At 40.0% G+C, this 23,860-nt stretch overlaps 1 protein-coding gene and 1 non-coding gene across 14 annotated transcripts in view; both read left to right on the top strand.

Moving 5' to 3' along the window:
* The window catches only part of PUM1 (pumilio RNA binding family member 1), a 130,745-nt gene that overhangs the window by 101,148 nt on the left and 5,737 nt on the right, over positions 1-23,860 (top strand). For 9 of the 13 annotated variants that reach the window (XM_060089340.1, XM_060089337.1, XM_060089336.1 and 6 more), the window contains 6 exons: positions 8,021-8,288; positions 9,627-9,756; positions 11,593-11,727; positions 15,632-15,769; positions 18,292-18,417; positions 19,600-19,721. In XM_060089340.1, the coding sequence (XP_059945323.1) occupies positions 8,021-8,288; positions 9,627-9,756; positions 11,593-11,727; positions 15,632-15,769; positions 18,292-18,417; positions 19,600-19,721 (919 nt within the window). The remainder of the gene's footprint in view (positions 1-8,020; positions 8,289-9,626; positions 9,757-11,592; positions 11,728-15,631; positions 15,770-18,291; positions 18,418-19,599; positions 19,722-23,860) is intronic. The other 4 variants (XM_060089341.1, XM_060089338.1, XM_060089330.1 and 1 more) reach the window with 1 other exon arrangement.
* LOC132484765 (small nucleolar RNA SNORD103/SNORD85) lies at positions 12,637-12,721 on the top strand. The gene has a single exon (XR_009531316.1). It is a non-coding gene; the product is annotated as a small nucleolar RNA SNORD103/SNORD85 (small nucleolar RNA).

The following is a 23,860-nucleotide window of genomic DNA, read 5'->3' as shown; positions in this document are numbered from 1 at the left end:
TTTACAGTTAATCCCCATTCACATCCTTAGTCCCAGTCAACCACTGATCTATTTTCTGTTGTGTTTTTTTTTTTTTTTTTTTTTTGAGGTGGGAGCGGGCATGCTTGCGTGCGCTTGCAGTTCCCCAACCCGGGATCGAACCTGTGCCCCTTGCAATGGCATCGTGGAGTTCTAACCACTGGACCGCCAGGGAATTCCCTATTTTCTGATTTTAAATTTGCCTTTTTTGGACATTTCATATAAATGCAGCCATATAGTATGTGACCTCTTTTGTTTGCCTTCTTTATCTTCAAATGTTTTTGAGATTTCATCCATGATGTAGTATGTGTCAGCAGTTTGTTCCGTTTTATTGCTGAATTGTCTTCCATTTTATGGATATATACCACGTTTTGTCTAACTACTCACAGTTGAAGGATGTTTGTTGGTTACAGTTTTTGGCTATTAGAAATAATGCTGCTGTGAACATTTGCATGCAAGTTTTTCTGTGGACACAGTTTTTCATTTCTCTAGGAGTAGAATTGCTGAATTGTATGTAAGTTTTATGTTAAACTTTTGGAGAAACTCAAACTGTTTTCCAGTTTGGTGCATCATTTACATTCCCACCAGCAATGTACAAGGGATTCCAATTTCTTTACATCCTCGCCAACATCTGTTCTTATTTTTCTTATATAATATAGCGATTCTAGGAGGCATGAAATGGTTATATCATTGTGGTTTTAAATTTGCATTTCCCTATTGACTAATGTATAGCATCTTTTTATGTGCTTATTACCATTTGTTTATCTTTGGTGAAATGTCTGCTCATATTTTTTGCCCATTTTTGGATGTGCGTTGTTTGTCATTATTATTATGGAGTTGTAAGAGTTGTTTATATATTCTGGATATGACTCCTTTATCACATACGTGTTTTGCATATACATGTTTTCTTCTGGTCTTTCGCTTGTCTTTTTATTTTTATGCTACCCTTTTATTTTGTTCGGTTTGGTTTTCTGTTTGTTTGTTTTTGTTTGGTTTTTTTTTGGCCGCTGTGCGTGGCCTGCGGGATCTTATTTCCCAAACCAGGGATCGAACCCGCACCCCCTGCAGTGACAGTGTGGAGTCTTAACCACTGGACTGCCAGGGAAGTCCCATCTTTTTGTTTTTATTTATTTATATTTTTATTTATTTATTTATTTTTGTGTGTGTGTGGCATGCGGGCCTCTCACCATTGTGGCCTCTCCCATTGCGGAGCACCGGCTCCGGACCCGCAGGCTCAGTGGCCACGGCTCACGGGCCCAGCCGCTCCGCGGCATGTGGGATCCTCCCGGACCAGGGCGCGAACCCGTGTCCCCTGCATTGGCAGGCAGACTCTCAACCACTGCACCACCAGGGAAGCCCTTTATTTTTATTTTTAGATGGTTGTTTTTGAAGTGCAGTAGTTTTAATTTTGATGAGGTCCAGTTTATCATGCTTTCTAGTATAGAAATCTTTACCCAACTCAAGGTCTTAAAGATTTTCTCCTATGTTTTGTTCTAAAAATCTTACTGTTTTAGCTCTTAAAGTCTTTGATCTATTTTGAATTAATTTTGTGTATTGCATGTTCATCTTTTTGCATGCACCATTTTCCCCAGCAAAGTTTTGAAATTTTTAGTGTGTAGGTCTTAAATGTATTTTGTTAAACTAGTTAGTGTATATTTTATTTTTCTTGAATGGAATTCTAGTTTTGTTTTGGATTGTTTGTTGCTTGCAAGCATTTAGTTTTATCATCATGGTAGAATTCCTGTCTTCTTAAAATAAATTCTTCCTGTCCTTTAAATTCAAGGTTGTATGTGCCCTTAGTCCTTTAAGAAAAGCAAAGATCAAACAAAATGGTTTTCTCTGTCCCTGCCTGAACTGCAGTAGCTGTTTCTAATTTATTGTTCAGTAACCTGTATTAATTTCTGGTTGTTTACTAGTCATGTGTGCCCCTTGAGGCACTTCTCTGTTCTTAATGGAAATGTAGTGTTTTGTGACACCTGGTTCTCTGAAGGTGACTTGTCATCTGTAAAACTAACCATGTGAAAATTAACTTAGTTAGGATTCAGTATTACGCACTAAAGACAGTTACTCTTAGGCTTATTTTCATTTAGGGCTACCTGGCTGTGATATTAGGGAGTGGATTGGGGAGAACTTATTTTATAAACATTTTGGTGAGCAGCATAGCCTCCTCCTGTAATAAATACAGAGCCAGATGTTGGGCACCTTTGGAATTTTTCTTTAAAAGGCAAAGAAAGCAGGACTTTGCCCATTAGGCATCTACTAAATCTCTGAGTACAGAAAGCAAAACAAGATGAATGAAAACATTCCACATAGCAAGAGGATGGAATACTAGATGGCTAGGAATACTAGAAAACCCTTTGTATAAAGTAACTGAAGCACATCTTAATTTAGCATGGTATACTTTTGTCCGTCCATTTACTTTTAATCTGTATGTGTCTTTATTTTTAAAGTGAGTTTCTTGTAGACAGCATATAGTTGGATTACATTTTTAAAAATAAATTTATTTATTTTTAGCTACGTTGGGTGTTGCTGTTCACGGGCTTTCTCTGGTTGTGGCGAGCGGGGGCTACTCTTCCTTGTGGTGTGTGGGCTTCTCATTGTGGTGGCTTCTCTTGTTGTGGAGCACAGGCTCTAGGCACGCGGGCTTCAGTAGTTGTGACACAAGGGCTCAGTAGTTGTGGCTCGTGGGCTTAGTTGCTATGCAGCATGTGGGATCTTCCCAGACCAGGGCTTGAACCCACATCCCCTGCATTGGCAGGTGGATTCTTAACCACTGCGCCACCAGGGAAGCCCCTGGACTACATTTTTTGATCCACTCTGACAATCTCTTTAATTGGTTCATTTAGACCATTGATATTCAAAGTGATTATTGATATAGTTGGGTTAGTATTTACCATATCTGTTGTTTTCTGTGTTTTTCTTTGTTTCTGTCTTCTGCTCTTTTTCTGCCTTTTGTGGTTTTAATTGAGCATTTTATATGATTCCATTTTATTTCGTTTCTTAACCTATCAGTTATACTACTTCCTTTTTTTTTTTTTTTTAGTGTTGCCCTAGGATCATTATACATTTACAATTAATCCAGGTCCACTTTCAAATAAGACTATACGACTTCACATGTAGTGTGAGGACCTTAAAATAACAAAATAATCTTAACCTTTTCCTCTCATCCTTTGTGTCATTGCTGTCATTCATTTCAGCTATATAAAGCACATGTGTATGTATATGTATATGATAGAAACATACATAATTGAATACATTGTTGCTATTATTTGAACAAACTGTTGTCAGATCAATGAAGAATAAGGTAAATAAAAGTTTTTGTTTTACTTATTCCTTTTTTGATGCTCTTCCTTTCATTATATAGATCAGTTTCTGGCTTGTATTATTTATACTTCTCTCTGAAGAACTTCTTTTGACATTTCTTGCAAGTCACATCTACTGGCAACAAATTTCATCAATTTTTGTTTGCCTGAGAAAGTCTTTATTTTTCCTTCACTTGTGAAGGATAATTTTGCAGGATACAGAATTCTAGGTTGGTGGGTTTTTTCCTCTCAAAACTTACAGTCTTCTCTTCTTGCTTGCGTACTTTTTGAGGAGAGGTTGGATGTAATTCTTGTCTTTGCTGCTCTGTAGGTGGGATGTTTTCCCCCCTGTGGCTTCTTCCAGTATTTTTTCTGTATCTTTGATTTTCTATAATTTGAAAATGATAGTTGGAGGAGTAGTTTTTTTGGTCTTTATCTTTTTTTTTTTTTTTTGTGGTACACGGGTCTCTCACTGTTGGGGCCTCTCCCGTTGCGGAGCACAGGCTCCGGACGCACAGGCTCAGCGGCCACGGCTCACGGGCCCAGCTGCTCCGCGGCATGTGGGATCTTCCCAGACCGGGGCACGAACCCGTGTCCCCTGCATCAGCAGGTGGACTCTCAACCACTGCACCACCAGGGAAGCCCTGGTCTTTATCTTGCTTGGTGTTCCCTGCACTTCCTGGATCTGCTGTTTGGTGTCTGGCATTAGAGAAATCCTTAGTCATTATTGTTTCAGATATTCCCTCTGTTCCTTTCTCTCCTCCTTCTCCTTCTGGTATTCCAGTTATGTGTATGTTACACCTTTGTAGTAGTTGTCCCACAGTCCTTGGATTTTGTTTTTCCCCAGTCTTTGTTCTCTTTCCTTTTTGGTTTTTGAGGAATCTATTGATAGATCCTCTAGCTCAGAGATTCTTTCCTTATCTGTGTCCAGTTTGTTAATAAGCCCGTCAGAGGCATTCTTCATTTTGGTTATAGTGTTTTTTTGTCTCTCATATTTCTTTTTGGTTCTTTCTTAGGATTTCCATCTTTCTGCTTACATTGTCTGTCTGTTCTTGCATGCTGTCTACTTTATCCTTTAGAGCCCTTAGCATATTAATCATAATTGTTTTAAATTCCCAGTCTGATAATTTCAACATCCCTGCCATGTATGTTCCTGATGTGTGCTCTTACTCTTCAAATTTTATTTTTTGCCTTTTGATATGCCTTGCAGTTTATCTTTGATAGCCATGCCTGGTACATCGAGTGAAAGGAACTGCTGTAAGTAGGTTTTTAGTAATGTGGTGGTGAGGTGTGGAGGGAGGGAAGATGTTCTATAGACCTATGATTAGGTCTCAGTCTTTTAGTGAGCCTGTGCCTCTGGACTGTCAACTTCACAAGTGTTTCTTAGTTTTTTTCCTCCTCCCTTCAGTGGAACAGGATAGTTTGAGTAGGCTGGAGTTGTGTATTTCAGGGTCATCCACACTGAGCCTCTTAATTTGTCAGTTACAGTTCAGGTTTTCCTAGTCTGGTACTGGTTCAGGCAGTGGTGTCCACTTGAGTCCCTGGTCTCGTTAGCTGTGGTGACCTGTATGTCTGTCTCTCCAGTCTTGGGGACAGTGGTTTTCTCTGTCTTCTTCTCTCGTGGATCTAAGAAGAATTGTTGATTTTTCAGCTTTTTGCTTGTCGTTAGGGTGGAATGGTGACTTCCATGCTCCTTACATGTGGAGCGGGAAACCTGCACATACACAAAACATTTAAGGCTTTGATTTCTGTGGAAATGTTGTCATAGGACAGAGCTCTATGAAATCCACTACTGTCAAAATATTATAGAAAAATTTTGTGAAATCACTAGGAGGCTTAAAGAGCCTGCATGAAATAGTCCTTTTAAAATGGGGTTAAAATTCAAACACTTTCAGGGACCATCTCCAGGGGATAGTAATTTGGGTATTAGCACATGTAGGTGTGTAAACTATAGTGAACTGGAAAACACCTTTCTGCGTATTCCCCATATAAAGGAGCTGCAGTCCACAAATAATGATGGTCTACTATTTGCCAGGTGCCTTTTGAAAAACAACCAGAAAACCACATTTTTAAGCAAAAATTTACTTTAACCATTGGTTTAATGTTTAAAGAAAATTATTTGGCCTGAGCAAAATATTCCTGTTGACTGTTAGTTTGCCATTTATAATATAGTACCTGGAGAAATTTATTTTCTTTTTCAGATTTGTATACTTCCTTTCTCAATAATAAAAGCTGTGTGTGTATATGTGTGTCTGTGTATCCTGTCTGGCATCCAAAGACACCGAAGCCAAAAATCCAAACTTCAGGGCAGGTGTATAAATCTACCCAGTAGTCACTCCAGCCCTTTATGTTATGGATTAGTCAGTATGCTTTTGGCCACAGTAACAGAAAATCCATCTAATAGTGGCTTAAACAATAAGTGCATTTGTTGGCTCGTATAACTGGAAGTTTAGGGGTAGGGAGGGCAGTGCTCAGGGTTGGTTCCTGTCATTCAGCCTTGTCATCATGGACCTGGCCACCTTCCATGTTTATTTTTTTTAAGTGAAAGAGAATTTATTTAGAGAGATACACATTCCATAGGCAGAATGCTGTTGTCTCCTACCTTGCATGTTAATTTGGATGTTTGTCAGGCCTTTTAAGAGTTTGTTTCTCTGTTGATACGTTACTTTTCCCTAAGTGCCTTTGTTAGTGACCAGGTTCTTAACCTTTAAATTGTTTTCAGAGCTTTGTATGTTCATGCCGTTCCTTCTTCTTAACCATAACTTGCTATTATCACACTCTCCCAGTACCTGCTGACTTACCTGATTACCACCTCTTTGCCTGTTTGTCCCTTGTCTCAAGCCAGGGTAGAAAGAAATGGAATAAAAAGCAGCCATATGGCTATTATTCTCTTTTCTTATATACCTCCTCTTTCCTTTCCTTAAAGAAATGTTTTCCTTTGGGTTAAGAAATATTATGGAATTTTGACAAGAAAAACAATGTCCTTTAGACCAGGGTTGACAGTCTGTTAGGAACTGGGGTGCACAGCAGGAGGTGAGTGGCGGGCAAAGCGAGTGAAGCTTCATCTGCCGCTCCACATCCCTCCCCATCACTTGCATTACCGCCTGAACCATCCTGCCCCCACCCCCACCCCACCCCGGCCCCGTCCGTGGAAAAATTGTCTTCCACAAAACCTGTGCCTGGTGCCAAAAAGGTTGGGGACCGCTGCTTTAGAACAAGAAAATTATATAACTGAGTCTGAAAATGAGTCTCGTGTAGTTGCAAGGGCAGTGACAGATTCTGGCCATGATAATTTGGGGTTTTGTATCTTTGGACAAGCATTTCACCTCTTTGGGCCTTAATTTTCTGTTACATAAATGAGAATTAAAAACTCCCTTTCCATAATGCCAGTGAGAATTTGATAGAAAGTGGATATAAAATACTTCTAGCATAGATCCTGGCATAGGACAAATGCTCAGCAAGTAGTTTTTATTTTTATTTATCTGTTTAAACAAAATTTAATGTTGAGCCGTTTCCTTTCAGTTCCACTTTTTTCACTGAGACCCAGACCTTTGAAACTGGGCCCTGGAATTCTGTGGAGAAATCCAAGCTGAGTATCTTTTTGTAGCTACCATTAAACTCCAGACCAGACGTTCATTAAAGCTCTGTAGAAGTTAACAGGCAGTTCATGTTGGGTGACTTTTCTCATGGCTCCTGAATTGTTATTTACCTACAGTCTTTGTGGTTTAACTGGTATTTCTTATCTACTTTGCAAAGTAGGAATGGAGGAAAAAACAGAAAAAAGGCTTCACATCCTTTTTATAGTACAATCTAAAGTTTAAAAAGAAACCCTCTATTATAAAACAGTATATTGAAAATATATACTCATAATTTTTAAATTCTGTTTTATCTTTTGATAGGCATATCAGTCTTATCTCTGTTTTATGTGTCTCAGATTCACAATGATTATTCCCTTGTCAGCAGTCAAAGTGGCAATATCGGTAGCCTGAAAGTTGTTGCTACTGCAATCACTTCAAGGCTCTGTTCCAGTAGAAGGAGTTAGATGCTGCCCATTCCTGGTGAAGAACTGGAAAACCTTCCATTCCAAAGCACACGTCCTTTTTTTTAATCCCTTATGTCTCATCCTTGGCCTTGGTTGCCTTAGTGATTTTCAGACTTCTATTTAGTGGCAAAACCATGCCTTCAAAGCTTTTTTTGGGAGGTCTACTATATAAAACAGACTAATCTGGGTACCCTAAAAAAAAACTTTTTTTTTTTTAAGGGAGGGTTTCAGATGGGAGTGGGGATTATCCACTGATGGCAGGAATCTCCGCAGAGATCAGAGTGGAAAACCACTGCAGTCTCTGTGCATTTTGTCTTTTCTGATCCTGGTGCTCAGGTGCTGGTTCACACAGCAGGACCTTTCCTTATCATTTTATTTACTAAGGGCTACACTAACCATTGCTCCATTATTGCTAGCGGTCTCCTATCAGTGGTTAATAGCATTCCCCTCTCAATTTTTGTGCAAAAGTTTTCTTCCAGCTTGGTGAGTTTGTCTTATGAAAGTCATGGCACTAATAGAACTGAATCTTAACACGAAAGGAGCAGAATTGAAAAGAAATCAGAGGTGATGCAGGATTTTAAGTATAGGATGCGTTTTCCTCTCTTGAATAAAGTTCGTTAAGAATGAGTCTTGAGTTCTCCTGTTCTGTAACCAACAGGAGGACTCACAAATGGCAGTGGAAGATACATCTCTGCTGCTCCAGGCGCTGAAGCCAAGTACCGCAGCGCGAGCAGTGCCTCCAGCCTCTTCAGCCCCAGCAGCACCCTTTTTTCCTCTTCCCGTTTGCGATATGGAATGTCTGATGTCATGCCCTCTGGCAGGAGCAGGCTTTTGGAAGATTTTCGAAATAACCGGTATCCCAATTTACAACTGCGGGAGATTGCTGGGCATATAATGGAGTTTTCCCAAGACCAGCATGGGTCCAGGTGAGGACTTGGCTTTGCCACTTAAGGTAACTGAAATCTTAATGCCTTAAATTCCATGCTTCAGATAAGGTATACATTAAGTAAATTGCCATATAATAATTGAAACAAAGTTTGCTTTTTAGTACGCTTCCTGTTACTTATTCCAGAGGGATGTGGCTATGAGAGTCGACAGATATACAAGTGATTGAGAATAGCCATTTAGTAATCTGGATCACGTGCTGAAACAAACCTTTTTACCTTTCTGAAAGATTAGTCTGGTGTTCCTTTGTTCATGAGAACCTCCCAGAATGTCTGCAGTTTAAGAAATACAGAAACACTAACACAAAGACATGTGTACACTTTGGCTACTTTAATCGCCATTAAGAATCTTGCTCTCAGAGAGACACTATTCAAATGCAAATTTGGATCCCTGAGCTCAGGAGTAAGATGGTGCCACCACTTTTCTTTGTTGTTCCATTCTGTAGAAGTGAGAGTCTGCACAGAGGTTAGAAGATGCTATTATAAAACACAGAATTTAGCTTTGGTTACCCCTGCCTGTTCCAATGGACTTCACAGAAAGGGACCCTGGTCCTCAGGAAAAAGCAGATTTATGGTGACATCATCCATCTTTCTCTCTCCCTTTCTCTTTCTTTCTCTCTGGCAGTTCCACCAAAACAACTCCCAAAGAACCTACCTCCTCTTTAAGTTCTGCCAGCTTGCTACTGGGCAAGGGTTTCTCATATTTAGATCCTAAAGGCCAGGTTGGGAGAAGAACATGGTTTTTCTGATATAGTCACCTGAGCTAAAAAGGGCAAACTGAATAGCTACTATTTTAGAAAGAGACTGCACATAGATGACAACTGTTCCACATCATTAATAAATATGTAGTGCTTCATATGAATGTGAGTTAAAGACTATAATAAGGACCATAGGCTTTGAGTTTATTGCTGTTGGACAGGTTCCTAAAAGAAAAAGTCCGGTAGAGTTCTCCCTGTGTTGTGCCTGCTTTCACCCTCTTCTCTCTTTTCCTGCCCCCGCTTTTCAGCTCCCCCTCAATCCCACACATAAATACATATCCTGTTGTAATGAAGTATACTAAAATTTAAATATACTTCTAAAAGCTCAGTTAAATTAGGGGATACTTCACAATATAACTTTTTTTCCTTTTCAGTAATTCTTCAATTTGAAGTGAGCTCAAGTGATTTATTTAAATAACACTGTTGGGCGTGTGTGTATATGCACATGCACACACATACATTTAGTTTCAGAACTGACACATTATATAAATTGAGCTAATCTTTATGTACTTTCCAAGTCTTCCTAAAATGCTGTGATTGCCCTTTTTACTATGTACTTCAGATTCATTCAGCTGAAACTTGAGCGTGCCACACCAGCTGAGCGCCAGCTTGTCTTCAATGAAATCCTCCAGGCCGCTTACCAGCTTATGGTGGATGTATTTGGAAATTACGTCATTCAGAAGTTCTTTGAAGTAAGGCTTTGTTCTTTCTATCCTTTGACTTTAGACAGTCTCCATAGCATTTTGATTTTTATTAACTGTTTTTAGAATTGCAGTTTCATTCCAGTCCTCAAAATGAAGTGTGAGTGGTCTTTTTGAAGCACATTTAAATGTTTCTCCAATTCATTAGCAGTAGTGCATCATTTAAATACCCAAGCAGATGATGCTAGTGTATTTTAGAAATGTGTTTGTAGGACCATTCTCCCCACTAGGATCCCGCACAATATTTCTGATTGCTAAAATAGTTTCACTAAAAGTGTCATTTTTGGAGGAAAAATCCTTGTAAGATAATTTTAGCAGGACCACAGTAAAGTTCTGAAAATGAATTTAAAAAAAATGGATTCCTAGAGAATTATCTTTGAATACCAACTCTCATGTTTTTCATCATAAACCACAGTCGTGAGGATTGTTAAATGCTGCTTCTTGGGTGATCCTTCAGCCTTGGTTCCTTATTGTTCCTTCGTTAATGTGGATAATGTCCACTCCTGTTATCATTTTCCTTGGAAAGGATTAACGAGATTGTTGGATTAATGTCTGTTTCCTCTTCTAAACTAAAATGTCAGAAAGGCAGGGACTTTTTGCTAACCATTGTAGCTGTGGTGTACTGGTATCAACAACCCCATTATAAATCCAGAAAGGAGTGAAGCATTGAGATGAAACATCTGGTACAGGGGGAAAATGCTGCAACTCTGCACATTACCTGCCCCCCAACAAAAGAAATTTGTAAATTTCTTACATCTTATTTTGTTTGGTTTGTGTGAAGATTAAAAAAAATGGCTCACTCACAGCCTCAGTCTTCCCAGCTTTTCTCATAAAGACCTAAGTTCTGAATTCTCCAGCTGCAGATTAAGATATCAGCCTAAACACGACTCTTGTAATTTTGACTTTCGAATGCCGTTTTACTGCCGTTTTGTCACAGATATAAAAATAGATCTCCAGCTCCAGAGGTTAATGCAGCTAGGGGTGGCTGAATGAACAGTGGGTTATAGCAGTATGATTTGGGGACAAGCTAGAGAACTCCTCTGACTTAGAGAATGTCCCTGGACTTCAGTTCTCTTGTATGGAAAATGAGTGGGTTGGGCAGCCTTATTCATAAAGTCTCTTCCAGTCTCACATGCTATTCAAATGAAAATAAAAAGCCAGGGATGGAGAAACATTCTAGGAAGAGTTTTAACATTGTGCTGTCATACCCCTTGATTTTACTAACTTTCCCCCTATTCTGTTGACTTGTATAAATAGACATTATCCATTCTTATAGTAATATAGAACAGTGTATTCAGAGCAGTGTGCATGTGTGCTTTGGCTTAAACTTCATAGAGATGAAAGAAGAACTTGTTTTCAGCTTATGGGGCTCAGACAACTGAAGTGAAGTAGATTTGTTGCAAGAAGTTCTTGAATCTTCCCCAGACATTGTCTAAAGCCTTAATAAACAATGTCTTCCACATGTACTATTGTTTTAAGAATAAATGTAAATGCTCTTGGACATATAGGTATATTTAATAGTTTTGATGAGTTAAGGGCAGCTTTGAGGAATTGCCTATTTGTTTAGCAGATACTAGTAGTGGAACTACTCCAGTTGGATATCTGAGAAGTTTTTTAACATTAAAAAGAGTTCCTCATAATCAGAGGCTGATAACCACTGGTTTGAAGAAACACAGGCTTTTTAAATAAAAGGTTTAGTTTATCATAGAATACAGGGCTAAATAAAAGAGGTATGCCAATGGTTGGTACAGAATAATGAATGCTTTGCTTTCTCTGGTTTCTTTCTTTCTACCTAAGTAATGGTGTTCACCCACACATTATGTCTAGTTTGGCAGCCTTGAACAGAAGCTGGCTTTGGCTGAACGGATTCGAGGCCATGTCCTGTCACTGGCACTGCAGATGTATGGCTGCCGTGTTATCCAGAAAGCTCTTGAGTTTATTCCCTCAGACCAGCAGGTAATTGTAAGTTTCCCCTTTAACTTTTCTCTTGGTGTTCGATGTTTCTTCATGGTACATGTAGTGAACTTCGTAAGTTTGTCAGTCTTTAGTTTTCTTTCACAGTTTTTCTTTGGTGCTTGTGGCTACCTTCTGTGCATGGCAGGCATGAACCGTGCAATTAATTTTGTAAGTTTATAGTGATCAAGTGTCTTGTGTTAAAACCAGTGGTTTCAAACACTCTTCCCTTTGACCAGACCTTAGTCTTTAGGAGGTGTGATTTTAGAGGTGGGTTTTTTGTTTGGCAAGAGTTGAAGCAGGTAAGGTTGTCCTTTTCTTCTACCTGAACTGACCACCTCAACAGACAAAACTTTTTTCCAACCCACCTTCCAGTTTTCTTCACTTGCACCCTCTTCATTCATTCATTCCACCACTGTTTACTGAATGAGCGCTTGCCCAGGGCAGCGCCTGGCCTGGTGTGTTGACCTGGTGCCCACTGTGTGCCAGACGTCAGCACAGAGATGGCCGAGACTGAACCCTGCCCACGGAGCATGCGTGGGGAAGGGTGACGGGAAGCAGTGGTGAGACGTGAGATCACGTGCCCAAGGCTTTGAGGGGAGGCTTTGCAGGAGGAGAAGTCTGGGCTACAGAGGAGTTAGGAAAAAAGGGACAGAAATCTGAACTGTTGGGTGCTGTGGGTGGGAGCTGGCACAGAAAGCACGTGAAGAGGCCGATGGCCTCAGAGCAGTCGTGGAGCAGGTCCAGCGGGCCCCACACAGACCACGGGGCCCGGGAAGCCGGACCAGCCCACAGGCAGGTGTGCCGCGCTGTGTCTGCGCTAGGCAGTGCTGTGAGCCTTCAGGGCTGCTGATCTGAACCCTCAGCCTTCGGGCTCTGAACTCACTCAGCCCTTCTCGATGGAGGAGATGGCCGTGGTCTGGCAGTGATGAGCCACTTGCCCTCTCTGAGAACAAAGTTCAGTAATGAGAATCTTTGTTATGGACTCAAGTTCTGAGCCAGACGAGGTACCCACCACTTCCAGTTCAAAACAAAACACAACAGAACACTGCGCTGGTGTCAGCCATGGCAATTGAAGGCTGGGGAGTCCAAAGTCCTTAAGCCGTGAGACTCAGATAGGCATGTCAAGACGCTGGTGAAGGCAGAGGGAATGTTGGAGACACACGGCAGGTTGAGAGTTCATTCATTTAGTGCCAGTACTGGAGATACAGCAGTAATAGGGGTGCTGTGTGTGAGTAATTAGAAGCAGGGGTGAAGCTACTAGTTTGTTTTCTTTTAATGTTCAGATCATTGTCAGTTTTAATTTTCCCTAGGATGTTCAGGGATGAAAATTGATGGCTGAATCTTTCCTCTTTAATTTTCTTGTTTGATTTGAATATGGAACTTCTTTTCCTCTCTTGACCATAATGCCCGCTTACTGAAAGCAAGCAGGAAATAACGATTTCCCAGGTATTTTCCCCATCTTTGCCCTCTCCCAGGATTATGATAAATTGTTGATTTTGTCTCCAGCTTTTCAGATTTTACTGTTTTTTGGTTTTCTGATCCAGTGGCTACATTGTATTAGTTTTTACCCCCCTTTTCTTTCCCCCTGGCAATTGTTCTTCCTACCTGCTATTCCTGCATATCTTTTCCTGGTCTGGTTTCTCTGTGATTCTTGTTCTGGGTCTAAACTACTGCTCCTGGTATGAATAATTTACTCTTTTCCAGATGTAAGTGTATTTTAGCTGCAATAAACTCATCTCCAGTGGAGTTTTTTACCTCTTTGGGCTCAAGAAAATATTCAGGGAAGCCCCCTCCCCTTCATTTTGATTATTAGAAGTGTCCCTTATGTTTATCTTTATATAGGCGTCCTGCTCTATTTATCATTCCCATAATTATATTTCCGTAGTAAATTATTCTTTTCTGACATTTGATTAATTGCTTCAGGAAACTTTCCTGAGTCTCTTGTGTTTTGCTTGTTTAGTCCCTGGTGTTGTAGTCTTGAACTTCTTTAATTAGAAAATCGTTTAGTTGCTTTGACATGTTTAGCATCTCAGGGATTTAAGACATTGCATTCACAAATGTCACCATTATAAACTGGCTTGTAGTCTTCTACCATAAATATGGAGTCAGCACAGTGAAACTAATGTATAGAGATTGTATATAACAAGGAAATTGGGCAGCAAGTACCAGGGCCCAGCCGTGGTACAGGTATTCAGCTTAAGGATGCCTGAGACCTGAGGCAGCAGGTTTGGGGATGGGGTCCAGTCAAAATCCCAACGCACCTACACACACACACACACACACTCTGTCTCTCTCTCTCTCTCACACACACACACACACACTCATTGTCTGGCCTTTTTAAAAAGTTATTTATTTATTTTTTTAAGTTGATTTATTTTTGGCTGCATTGGGTCTTCACTGCTGCACATGGGCTTTCTCTAATTGTGGTGAGTGGGGGCTCCTCTTCTTCGCAGTGTGCGGGCTTCTCATTGCAGTGGCTTCTCGTTTCAGAGCACGGGCTCTAGGTGCGTTGGCTTCGGTAGTTGTGGCTCGCGGGCTCTAGAGCTTAGGCTCAGTAGTTGTGGCGCACGGGCTTATTTGCTCCGCGGCATGTGGGATCTTCCCAGACCAGGGCTCAAATCCATGTCCTCTGCATTGGCAGGCGGATTCTTAACCACTGCGCCACCAGGGAAGTCCCTGGCCTTCTGTATTTCCCTGAGTTTGGACACTTTTCATTAACTGAGAGTATTGTTCCAGCTGACGTTGCAGTCAGTCTGGCCTGGTGGGAAGATCATTTTGGAGCCATAGACCAGGCTAGAATTCTGATTCAGTCACTGTCTTTAGTTTTAATACATTACTTAACCCCTCTCAGACTCAATATCTTCATATATTCACATATATGGGTGGAGGAAGGTGTGCAGGGTAATATTTGACAGGTGGTTTGCCGACATGATCTGCTTTGCCACACACAGGAATCAGATTGCTTGGGTTTGAATCGGAGCAAGTCTAGGTCTGTGATTTTTAACAAGCCAGCTGATTTGTCTGTGCCTTGATTTCCTCATCTGTAATAGTGTCTACTGCATAGGATTGTGAGGCAGATTGTGAGTCAAAGCATTTTAAGCACTTAGAGGTCTGCTTAGCCTAGAGTAAGCTCTAGATTAACTATTTTCATTTTTAGTAATATGTACTTTACAGGGTTCTCATGGTGAAAACATGATGAATTGTATGTGAAATTCTCTAATACAGTGTAGTTGATTTGATATCGGCTCGTTTATAATTTGAAGATGACTGCACTTTTTTGGTAACTCCCAGAGAGATCTTTTGCAAGTTAGAGAACTTTTCTTAAGACTGGTTATTATTCGGCTTCCCTGATGGCACAGTGGTTAAGAATCCGCCTGCCAATGCAGGAGACACGGGTTCGAGCCCTGGTCTGGGAAGATCCCACATGCCGTGGAGCAACTAAGCCCACGTGCCACAACTACTGAGCCTTGAGCTCTAGAGCCTGCGAACCACAACTGCTGAAGCCCGTGCGCCTTAGAGCCTGTGCTCCACAACAGAAGAAGCCACTGCAATGAGAAGCCCACACACCGCAATGAAGAGTAGCCCCTTCTCTCTGCAACTAGAGAAAGCCCCCGTGCAACAACAGAGACCCAGTGCAGCCAAAAATAAATAAATAAAATTTTTTTAAAAAAAGAAAAGAATCAAAAAAAAAAAAAAAGCCTGGTTATTATTATAGGAAGTCTGTTAACATGTGGAAAAACTCCAGTCTTCGTTTGTTACCAGGTTGTCAGAGTGTCACAGCTGAGTTGTCCCACCTTCATTGTCACGGCTTCCCTGCTCAGTGCTTTTGTGTTTGGTGAGGAGAACGTTGACCGTCCAGGTGTTTGCTCTCTGTGATTCTGGTGGTGCTTTCCTTCCTTGTCTCCAATAGAATGAGATGGTTCGGGAACTAGATGGCCATGTCCTGAAGTGTGTGAAAGACCAGAATGGCAATCACGTGGTTCAGAAATGCATTGAATGTGTGCAACCCCAATCTTTGCAGTTCATCATCGATGCATTTAAGGGACAGGTAAGTGCCTTAGGAAAGAAATAAGGGAAACGAGTTGATGGATGTTTCCATGGTGAGCAGAGAACAGGTTGGGGTTTGTGGAGTGTTCTAAAGGGCTTAGTGTACTTTAGACTGCAGTCAGTAGCATTCCTGTTCAGTGCGGTCAGGTACCTAGCTCTGCGCACCCAAGGTTCTTCCCTTAATTGTCCGTGGGTCTTCTCTCCATCATTAATGCAGATATCCGCTCATGTCAGGATGAGGTACTGTCATCAGATATTTGAAGAATAAATTTTTTCCTTTGGTTAAGTACTATTTATCTTTTTTTTTTTTTTTTTTTTTTTCTTTTTGCGGTATGTGGGCCTCTCACTGTTGTGGCCTCTCCCGTTGCGGAGCACAGGCTCCGGATGCGCAGGCCCAGCGGCCATGGCTCACGGGCCCAGCCGCTCCGCGGCATATGGGATCCTCCCAGACCGGGGCACGAACCCGTATCCCCTGCATCGGCAGGCGGACTCTTAACCACTGCGCCACCAGGGAGGCCCATGTACTATTTATCTTGATACTTAAAAGTTTTTATCATGTTTTAAAATTTAGGTCATTTACAGAACTAATCTTACAGGTTATGTGTCACTATGTCTTTAAAATAACAAGGTGCTTCTTAATTTTGGGGGGTTGGGTGGGGCAGTGATCAGGTTGGTTTGAACTGTGTTAAGTGGCACACAACCAGAGATAGCTTCCAGTTTCTCCTATTTACTTATATGTCGTAAGGACTAGTGTGCTTTTAGCGCCAACTTCCAAGCAGAGTTGATATTTTGTCATACCCTAGTTTTTCCAGAATTGCCCCTTAATTGGCTATTATCATTAATTTCTTTTGCCAAAAAACAACCTTCTCCCAGTCTCCTAAGCTAGGTGGGACAAGAGAGTAAAATACATCTTTTTGGGTGTGTGAAATTGTTTTTGTTTTTAAAAAGGGAAAAATTGGAAATACCAAATAGATTTTCAGGTGTAGTCATGGGTACTGCTAAAGCCTAGATCGAAATGGGATTTTAGAATTGTTTGGGTTTTGGGGTTTGCTCACTTAAACTGCAGTGGTTAAGTAGATTACAGACACTAACTTGAGGGTTATTGGGATTTTCTGAGTTAATAAAAAAAAGAGTAGATCTGTTTATCTTTACATTTTTGTGTGTGTGTGAAATATACAAGAAAGTAAAAGGATTAAGCCACCGAATGGGAGAGAATATTTTCAAGATGGAAAATGCCAACAAATTGATAACCAGAATATATAAAGAACTCCTGAAATCAAGGAGAACAATACAAATTAATGCAAAAATGCTTAAAGCCTGAATAGACAGAAGAAACACAAATTGCTGGTAGACATATGAAAAAATAAATTCCATTAGTAATCAAGAAAATGCAAAATAAGGACCACAGATAGTAGACCATTTTCTTTCTTTTCTCTCTTTTTTTTTTGGCCGCGCCACACGGCTTGTGGGATCTCGGTTTCCCAACCAGGGATTGAAACCTGTGCCCCCCTGCAGTGGAAGCATGGAGTGTTAACCATTGGACCCCCAGGGAAGTCCCGTAGACCATTTTCTACCATTGGTTGCTACGTACTGGCAGGGATGTGAGATCTGGATACACTGCTGGTGGGAATAGACCCATTTTGGAAAATCATTTAGTATCTTTTAAAGTTCAACATTTATATTTCTTGTGATCTAGCACTCCTGGCCTAGGTATATACCTGATGAAATGTTTGGTCATGTACACCATGAGATGTATTTAGACATGTTTAAAGCAGCATTATTCTCCTAATAGGAAAAGACTAAATAAACCAGATGTCCATCAGGAGAGGATTGGAACCCCCCAAAAAAACAAACCACATATTTTCCCAACATTATACTATACAGATATACAAAATAAACGATAGAAGCCCACAGTATTATAAGTAAATATTTGAAACATAATGTTGAGTGAAATAAGTCAAGTTGTTCCAGACTGTGAGTGTTTAGCGTTTTTATAAAGCTAAAATTCAGAACATTACAGTGTAGTTATGTGAAAGCATTCAGGCTTTGATCCCAGCCCTTCTTTTTTCTGTTTTTAAACCCATCCTTTGACACTGTGGACTCTTAACTAAGTGCGTTTTCTATGACCTTGACCAATTCTGTGTTCCTTTCTAAATAAGCTTTTTCTGAATAAGGTCCTTCTTAGCTCTGAATTTATGTACATCTATGAATTCCTAGAATGGGTTTAAGAAATGAGTTTATCCTCACACATACATGCTCACCTTATTGTACGTAGAGAGAACTTAAATACCATACTTATAATTTGGGCTTTGGAGTCAGAGTAGGAAATAAAATCCTGGCTCTGTCATTTACTACCTGTATGACTGTAGGCACATTATGTAAACTTCTAGGAGCTTCAGTTTTAATCATGATTATCTCTCAGGGTCATTGGGAAGATTAATGGGATAATGTATGTAAACTATTGAAGCACTGAAAGTGGCAACTGTTATTTTTGGCTTTCTTGTTTGTGTTGGTCTGCCCTAGGTGTTTGCTTTGTCCACACATCCTTACGGCTGCCGAGTGATTCAGAGGATCCTGGAGCACTGTCTCCCTGACCAGACACTCCCTATTTTAGAGGAGCTTCACCAGCACACAGAGCAACTTGTACAGGTAGTGGAGTTGCCCGTAGAGTAACTGCAAACACCTGTGGGCTTTTGTGTTTTCTTAGCACAGGTATCTGTTCCAGAAGAGGTTAATGTGCTTAAAATGCCCATTGAAGCTCTGGGCAAGTTTTCGTTTGCACCAGCCTGGTTCGTGTTTTATGAATAGGGTAATGAGTAGAACCCTGGCCTTGGAGTTGAGATCTGCCTCTGATTCATCAAGAGATCTGCCAAGAACTTTCAAAAGCCAGAACTCGGTCATGGATTAAGCTAACTGTGGCCACTTAGGCCATTTAGTCTATCAGTTTCATCTTTGCAAATGGACTAAGTGGATTAGTTGATTTCTTCTTTCTAGTTTTGGTACTTTGTCTTGCTTCTACTAAAATTGTCTCCCATATCATACTATTTGAACACTTTCTACATAGAGTATGTTGTCCTGAAGCAATTTTTGGGCAGTGTTTCTTGCTTGTTTTGGTGAGAGATTTGAGATTATAAGTGTATTAAATATTCATTGTAGAAAAGATTGAAAGTACAGAAAGTAGCAGCAGAACAGAAGAAACCACCCATAACCCTGCTGTCCAGAAGCAGGCACATTTGGCATAGGCGCTTCTTAAAAAGCATTATATGTGCACTTTTAATTTTTTACATCTTACAAATAAATGTTTCTGCCTTAGGAATTCCTTGCTCATACACACTTATTCTTTCAAAGGACCTTTCACTTTAGATGAGTTATCTCCATTGTGTGCTTGTAATGTTATTTAATTAGGTGTTGTGAGTATTTCCAGTTTTTCTTTGTTAAAGACAGGCGCACAGACCCATTTGTATATTTCTGTTAGAGAGAAAAATAGCTCTTTATTCCCACCTACTTTCTCTTCTTTTTTAGTTTTTTTAAATGAGAAGAGACCTACATTTTTGTGTATAGTACTTTATGAAGACCCTGACTAGGACCTTTGGGCATAAATATATATATAGAAACATTCCATTGTCTAGTAATAATGTGTTCCTGTTTTGTAATGACAGGGAAAAATTGTCACTACCTATCCATTTAAAAAATTCTTATGTGTTCATTAGTGTTCAGGTAAGCCATCATGGTCTTACAGGAAGATAGGTGTTGATTAGATATAAGGATTTAAGTAACATAGAGCCTGTTTATATATAAATTTAAAAATTTCTCTTGTTGTTTCTCAAATAGGATCAATATGGAAATTATGTAATCCAGCATGTATTGGAGCATGGTCGTCCTGAAGATAAAAGTAAAATTGTAGCAGAAATTCGAGGGAATGTACTTGTATTGAGTCAGCACAAATTTGCAAGGTATGTGCTTTGAATTACTCAGGCTGTTTTCCAGAAGAGATGATTAAATAGTATTTCAGCTCTAGAGAAATTTTCATACTTTTTTTGTTTTAATGTTTATTTTCCTCAAAGTACACATAGCTAAAAAAGTCAAAGAGTTCTGCTACAAAGTATGAAACATAAGACATCTCTTAGCGGGCTCCTCACTTCCCCAGAGTTCGCCACTTTGAAACTGGGGGAATATGTTTCTAAAGCACATACATTTTGTACTTTGGTAAAATGGGTATTTTAGTAACTTACTTGTTTGGAATTGTGAAATGTTATCCTTTACTCAGTTTCCTCTTTGATACCTGAATTAAGGGGCAGGTGACCATATCTATATATAGGCCTTAGTATTTTTAAAAATCTCTTTTCAGTCTTCATATCATACCAGCCCAAGAATAAAATGTACTAGTTATTCCCAGGTTGTGAAAGATGTCTTGAGTAACTTATAAGTGGCAGAGGTTGGAGAAGAAATTGTTGCTTCCCTGGTGGTCCAGTGGCTAAGACTCTGCGCTCCCAATGCAGGGGGCCCAGGTTCGATCCCAGCTCAGGGAACTAGATCCCACATGCTGCAACTAAGAGTTCGCATGCCACAAGTAAAGATCCCGCATGCCACAACTAAGACCAGGTGCAGCCAAATGAATGAATGAATGAATGGCCCTCCAGCGGCTTAGTGGTGTGATACTCTGAGTAGAGTCTGTATATCCTATCATACACATAACATAGTATTCTGTATTTTTGGAATATCTTTCTTCTCTAGTTTTTAAAATAAATTGCAAGGCGGGTGTGACTCATACAACCTTGATGTTTTTAAATTGTTCACTTTTAATTTGTGAAATCTTATAACATTACAGCATGGAAAATAGAGAAAAGAAATAAAAGCACCCACAGATCCAGTGTCTCAACAGCCTAAGCACATCAGGGTCATCTCTTAGACCTTGTATTCCTTTTTTTGGACATTTGCCGGGATCAGGGAAATAGGGGACAGAATCTCTTAGTTCTTTTTTTTGGGGTCGCTGTCCTATTTACTTTCTTGTTCAGTGTACTTAATATCTCACTCTTGGATATAGTGTTAAGTATTAATATTATAATAGAGTTGTGGTCTGATAATGACCAAGTAGCTACTTTGGGCCCAATCCTCTCACAGATAACAACTAATAAATTGTTGACAAAATGCCCAAAACTACCTGAAGACATTAGAGAGCAGGGAGATAACCAGAGAGGAGTCAGGGAGGTTGTTGATACTTGGAAGAAGGTTAATTGCACTGGGGAAATTTCCCCGTCCTCCTCCCCCTCCTTTTTTGGGGGAGGGGGAGATATATAATTGACATGGAACATCGTGCAAGTTCAAGGTGTACAACGTGTTGGTTTGATACATTTATATGTTATAATATGATTCCTACAGTAGCATTAGCTGTTACGTCACATAATTATCATTTTTATGTTGAGAACCATTAAGGATCTAGCCTGTTAGCAACTTTGAAATTTATAATACGGTATTGACTATAATTAGGAAAGTTACAAAATGATGACCATGGGAGTGACAAAATGACAGGGGAGAAATCCTGGAAAGGAAGAGAACCAGGGAGGAGGAGGAACCCTAAATTTAAACTTTCTAAATATCTGGTTGACTCCTGAACCTCATTTGTATAGGACAGACTCGAGGCAACCCAACTAAGGCTAAAAGAATTGAACTGAGGTTTCATCTGCTGCCTACTGCATGGGAGAATTTTGCAGTTTTTGTTCAGCCAAGTTAACTGCGTACAAAAAAAGGGGGAGTGAAGGAGTAACACTCTTAGGAGGAATATGACAGAACTGTTTATACAGTGCATCATTTGCCATGTCTAGATAACAGGAATATGTGGCCTATACTCAAGAACAAAGAAAAAAATAGAAAAAACCCCTATGAATAGTTTTATACCACCCAGATGTTGGAGTTAGCAGAGCAGGATTATAAAGCATTTTATAAAGTTATTATATTTTGAAGTAATTAGTATTTAAAATACTATATTTTAAAGTATTTAAAGTATTATAAAGTATTTTAATTATACTCAAGGATGTAAAGGAAAATATGCTTGTAATGAAATGAAAAGATTAATGTTAGTAGAGAATTAGAAGCTTTATTATCGAAAGAATAACATGGAAATTATAGAGTAGAAAAATATAATATCTGAAATAAAATACACTGTATGGCTTCAACAGTAAATTAGAGATAACAGAAGAAGGAGCCAGTAAATTTGAAAATCAGATAATAGAAACATCAATTAAACAGATTAGTGACCTTATGACATTTTGGATGTTAATATGGAATACAAAGTAAATTTTTCATTGACTTTGAGTGCATAGGCATGTGCATACACATGTTACTGAAGATATATTGCTCATAATTAATTCTGATACTTACTATTCTGTTTCATTTAAAAAAAAAAAACAGTCTCAAATCACTAAGCTGATTTCCTCAGCCATAAGTGGGTTGGGAACCACAGTTTCAGAAACGCTAGAATAGACTTTAAAGACTGGAACAATGTGGATTGTGTGTTAAGGTGGAAGGAAGCCTTTGGCCAAGTGGGATCCTGATCAGTGATCCTACCAAGTGGTGATAGCTGATCTACCTGCTTGCTTTCTTGGAAGACAGGTCAATGCTGAGGATTCAGTCCTCCACCCAGAAGAATGTGTGTCCTGTCTGCAACCTAGTTTAGTAGAAAATCCTATTCTAATCCTGACCACTTTGTAGGGGAAGCAGTCCTCGGGTGGATGAAGGTACAACCCAGCCAGGCAGTTCTAAAAAGTGATGAGTTGCCTGAACATTTGGAGATCGTGACTGGCTTTGTGCTACTCAACCAGCTCAGTAATGTCTTAACTCCCTTTTCTGCTAAGGGAGAAGGCAGTGGCTATTAGGAGATTCACTTCCACATGCCACACCTTCAGCTCGTGCTAGAATTGCATAGTACTGTGGAAGGAAGGTGGGGGTAAAAGTTTTCTCACATTGCTCCTGTATCAGAAGGGAGAGGCTGTTGTCTTAATTAAACCTGATTGATTATCAGATTTGATTTACTCTGTGTATCTTAAGAAGGAAGATTGAAAAAGTATCTGGTAGGATGGTAGTTCTTGGACATTTTTAGCTTGAGAATTTTGTTTTCTGAGTAAAAGCATGCAAATAATAAATACTCAGTACGCTAAACCAGGTAACATGGAGGGGGTCCTTTCAGAGCTCCATGGAAGCAACACCCTCTTATGGTTTAAAAACCTCTGGAATAGGGACTTGTTCTGGTGATGGTTACTTGTGATGACTGTTCAATTATTGAGGGAGGCTGGCCTTTGAAAGAAGGAGTAAGACACTATCTCTGCTTTTTTGGTGCTTCTGGAGTGGGTATACACATCCTTTTTTCAGCCCTTGAAGGCAAAATTAAGACAAATGGGTGAAATTTCAGGGAAGCATATTTTATTTCAGTATGTAAAGAATGTTTAACAAAGCCATTCACTCGTATGGTAGGATGCCCTGGAATCACTTCCAAATCACTGGAAATTCCCAAGCAGAGGCTAAATGGCCGTCTTTCAGGATTGTCAGAAAAGAGCTTTCTGCATTAGCTAGGTTTGAAAGTTCCTTTTCTACCTGAGTGTCCTGTGATCCAGAGCAGCTCTTCCCCTAGTCATGAACTCTTTGCGAGGCCCACCTACCAGATGCTCTCTCTGCGAAGTATTGGCTCCAGTAATACAAATACAAAGAATAAGTACTGTTCTTGTTCTTTGACATCATACAACTTCCTCATACCCACAGAGCCACAGATGCAGAGTAGTGATGACTTAACAAAACCAAACATTCACGAGTAGTCAGTCACTCCTGGATGGTGAGTGCCCTTGAGCATGGCCGGGTGTAATTTCATCAGCTGCTACAGTCCCTCTGGATTGTAGAAGAACTCTGATTTAATGTAACCACATTTCTTTTTTTCCTTTCCCAAGATGATACATCTATGAAGTGTTTAGAAATGCGGATATACCGGGGGGTTCTTCTTGTTCTTCAGAGGCAGCGTGAAGTAGTTGAATGAGGGCTGTGGTTCCTACTTGTATCTTTCTTCGCCCAATAAGTCTGTAGACCAAGTCTGTAGTGCCAGGCTCTG

This window comes from Mesoplodon densirostris, chromosome 2 (genome assembly GCF_025265405.1).
Source record: "Mesoplodon densirostris isolate mMesDen1 chromosome 2, mMesDen1 primary haplotype, whole genome shotgun sequence".
Taxonomy (NCBI): Eukaryota; Metazoa; Chordata; class Mammalia; order Artiodactyla; family Ziphiidae; genus Mesoplodon; species Mesoplodon densirostris.
This window is presented reverse-complemented; position numbering and strand designations above follow the sequence as displayed.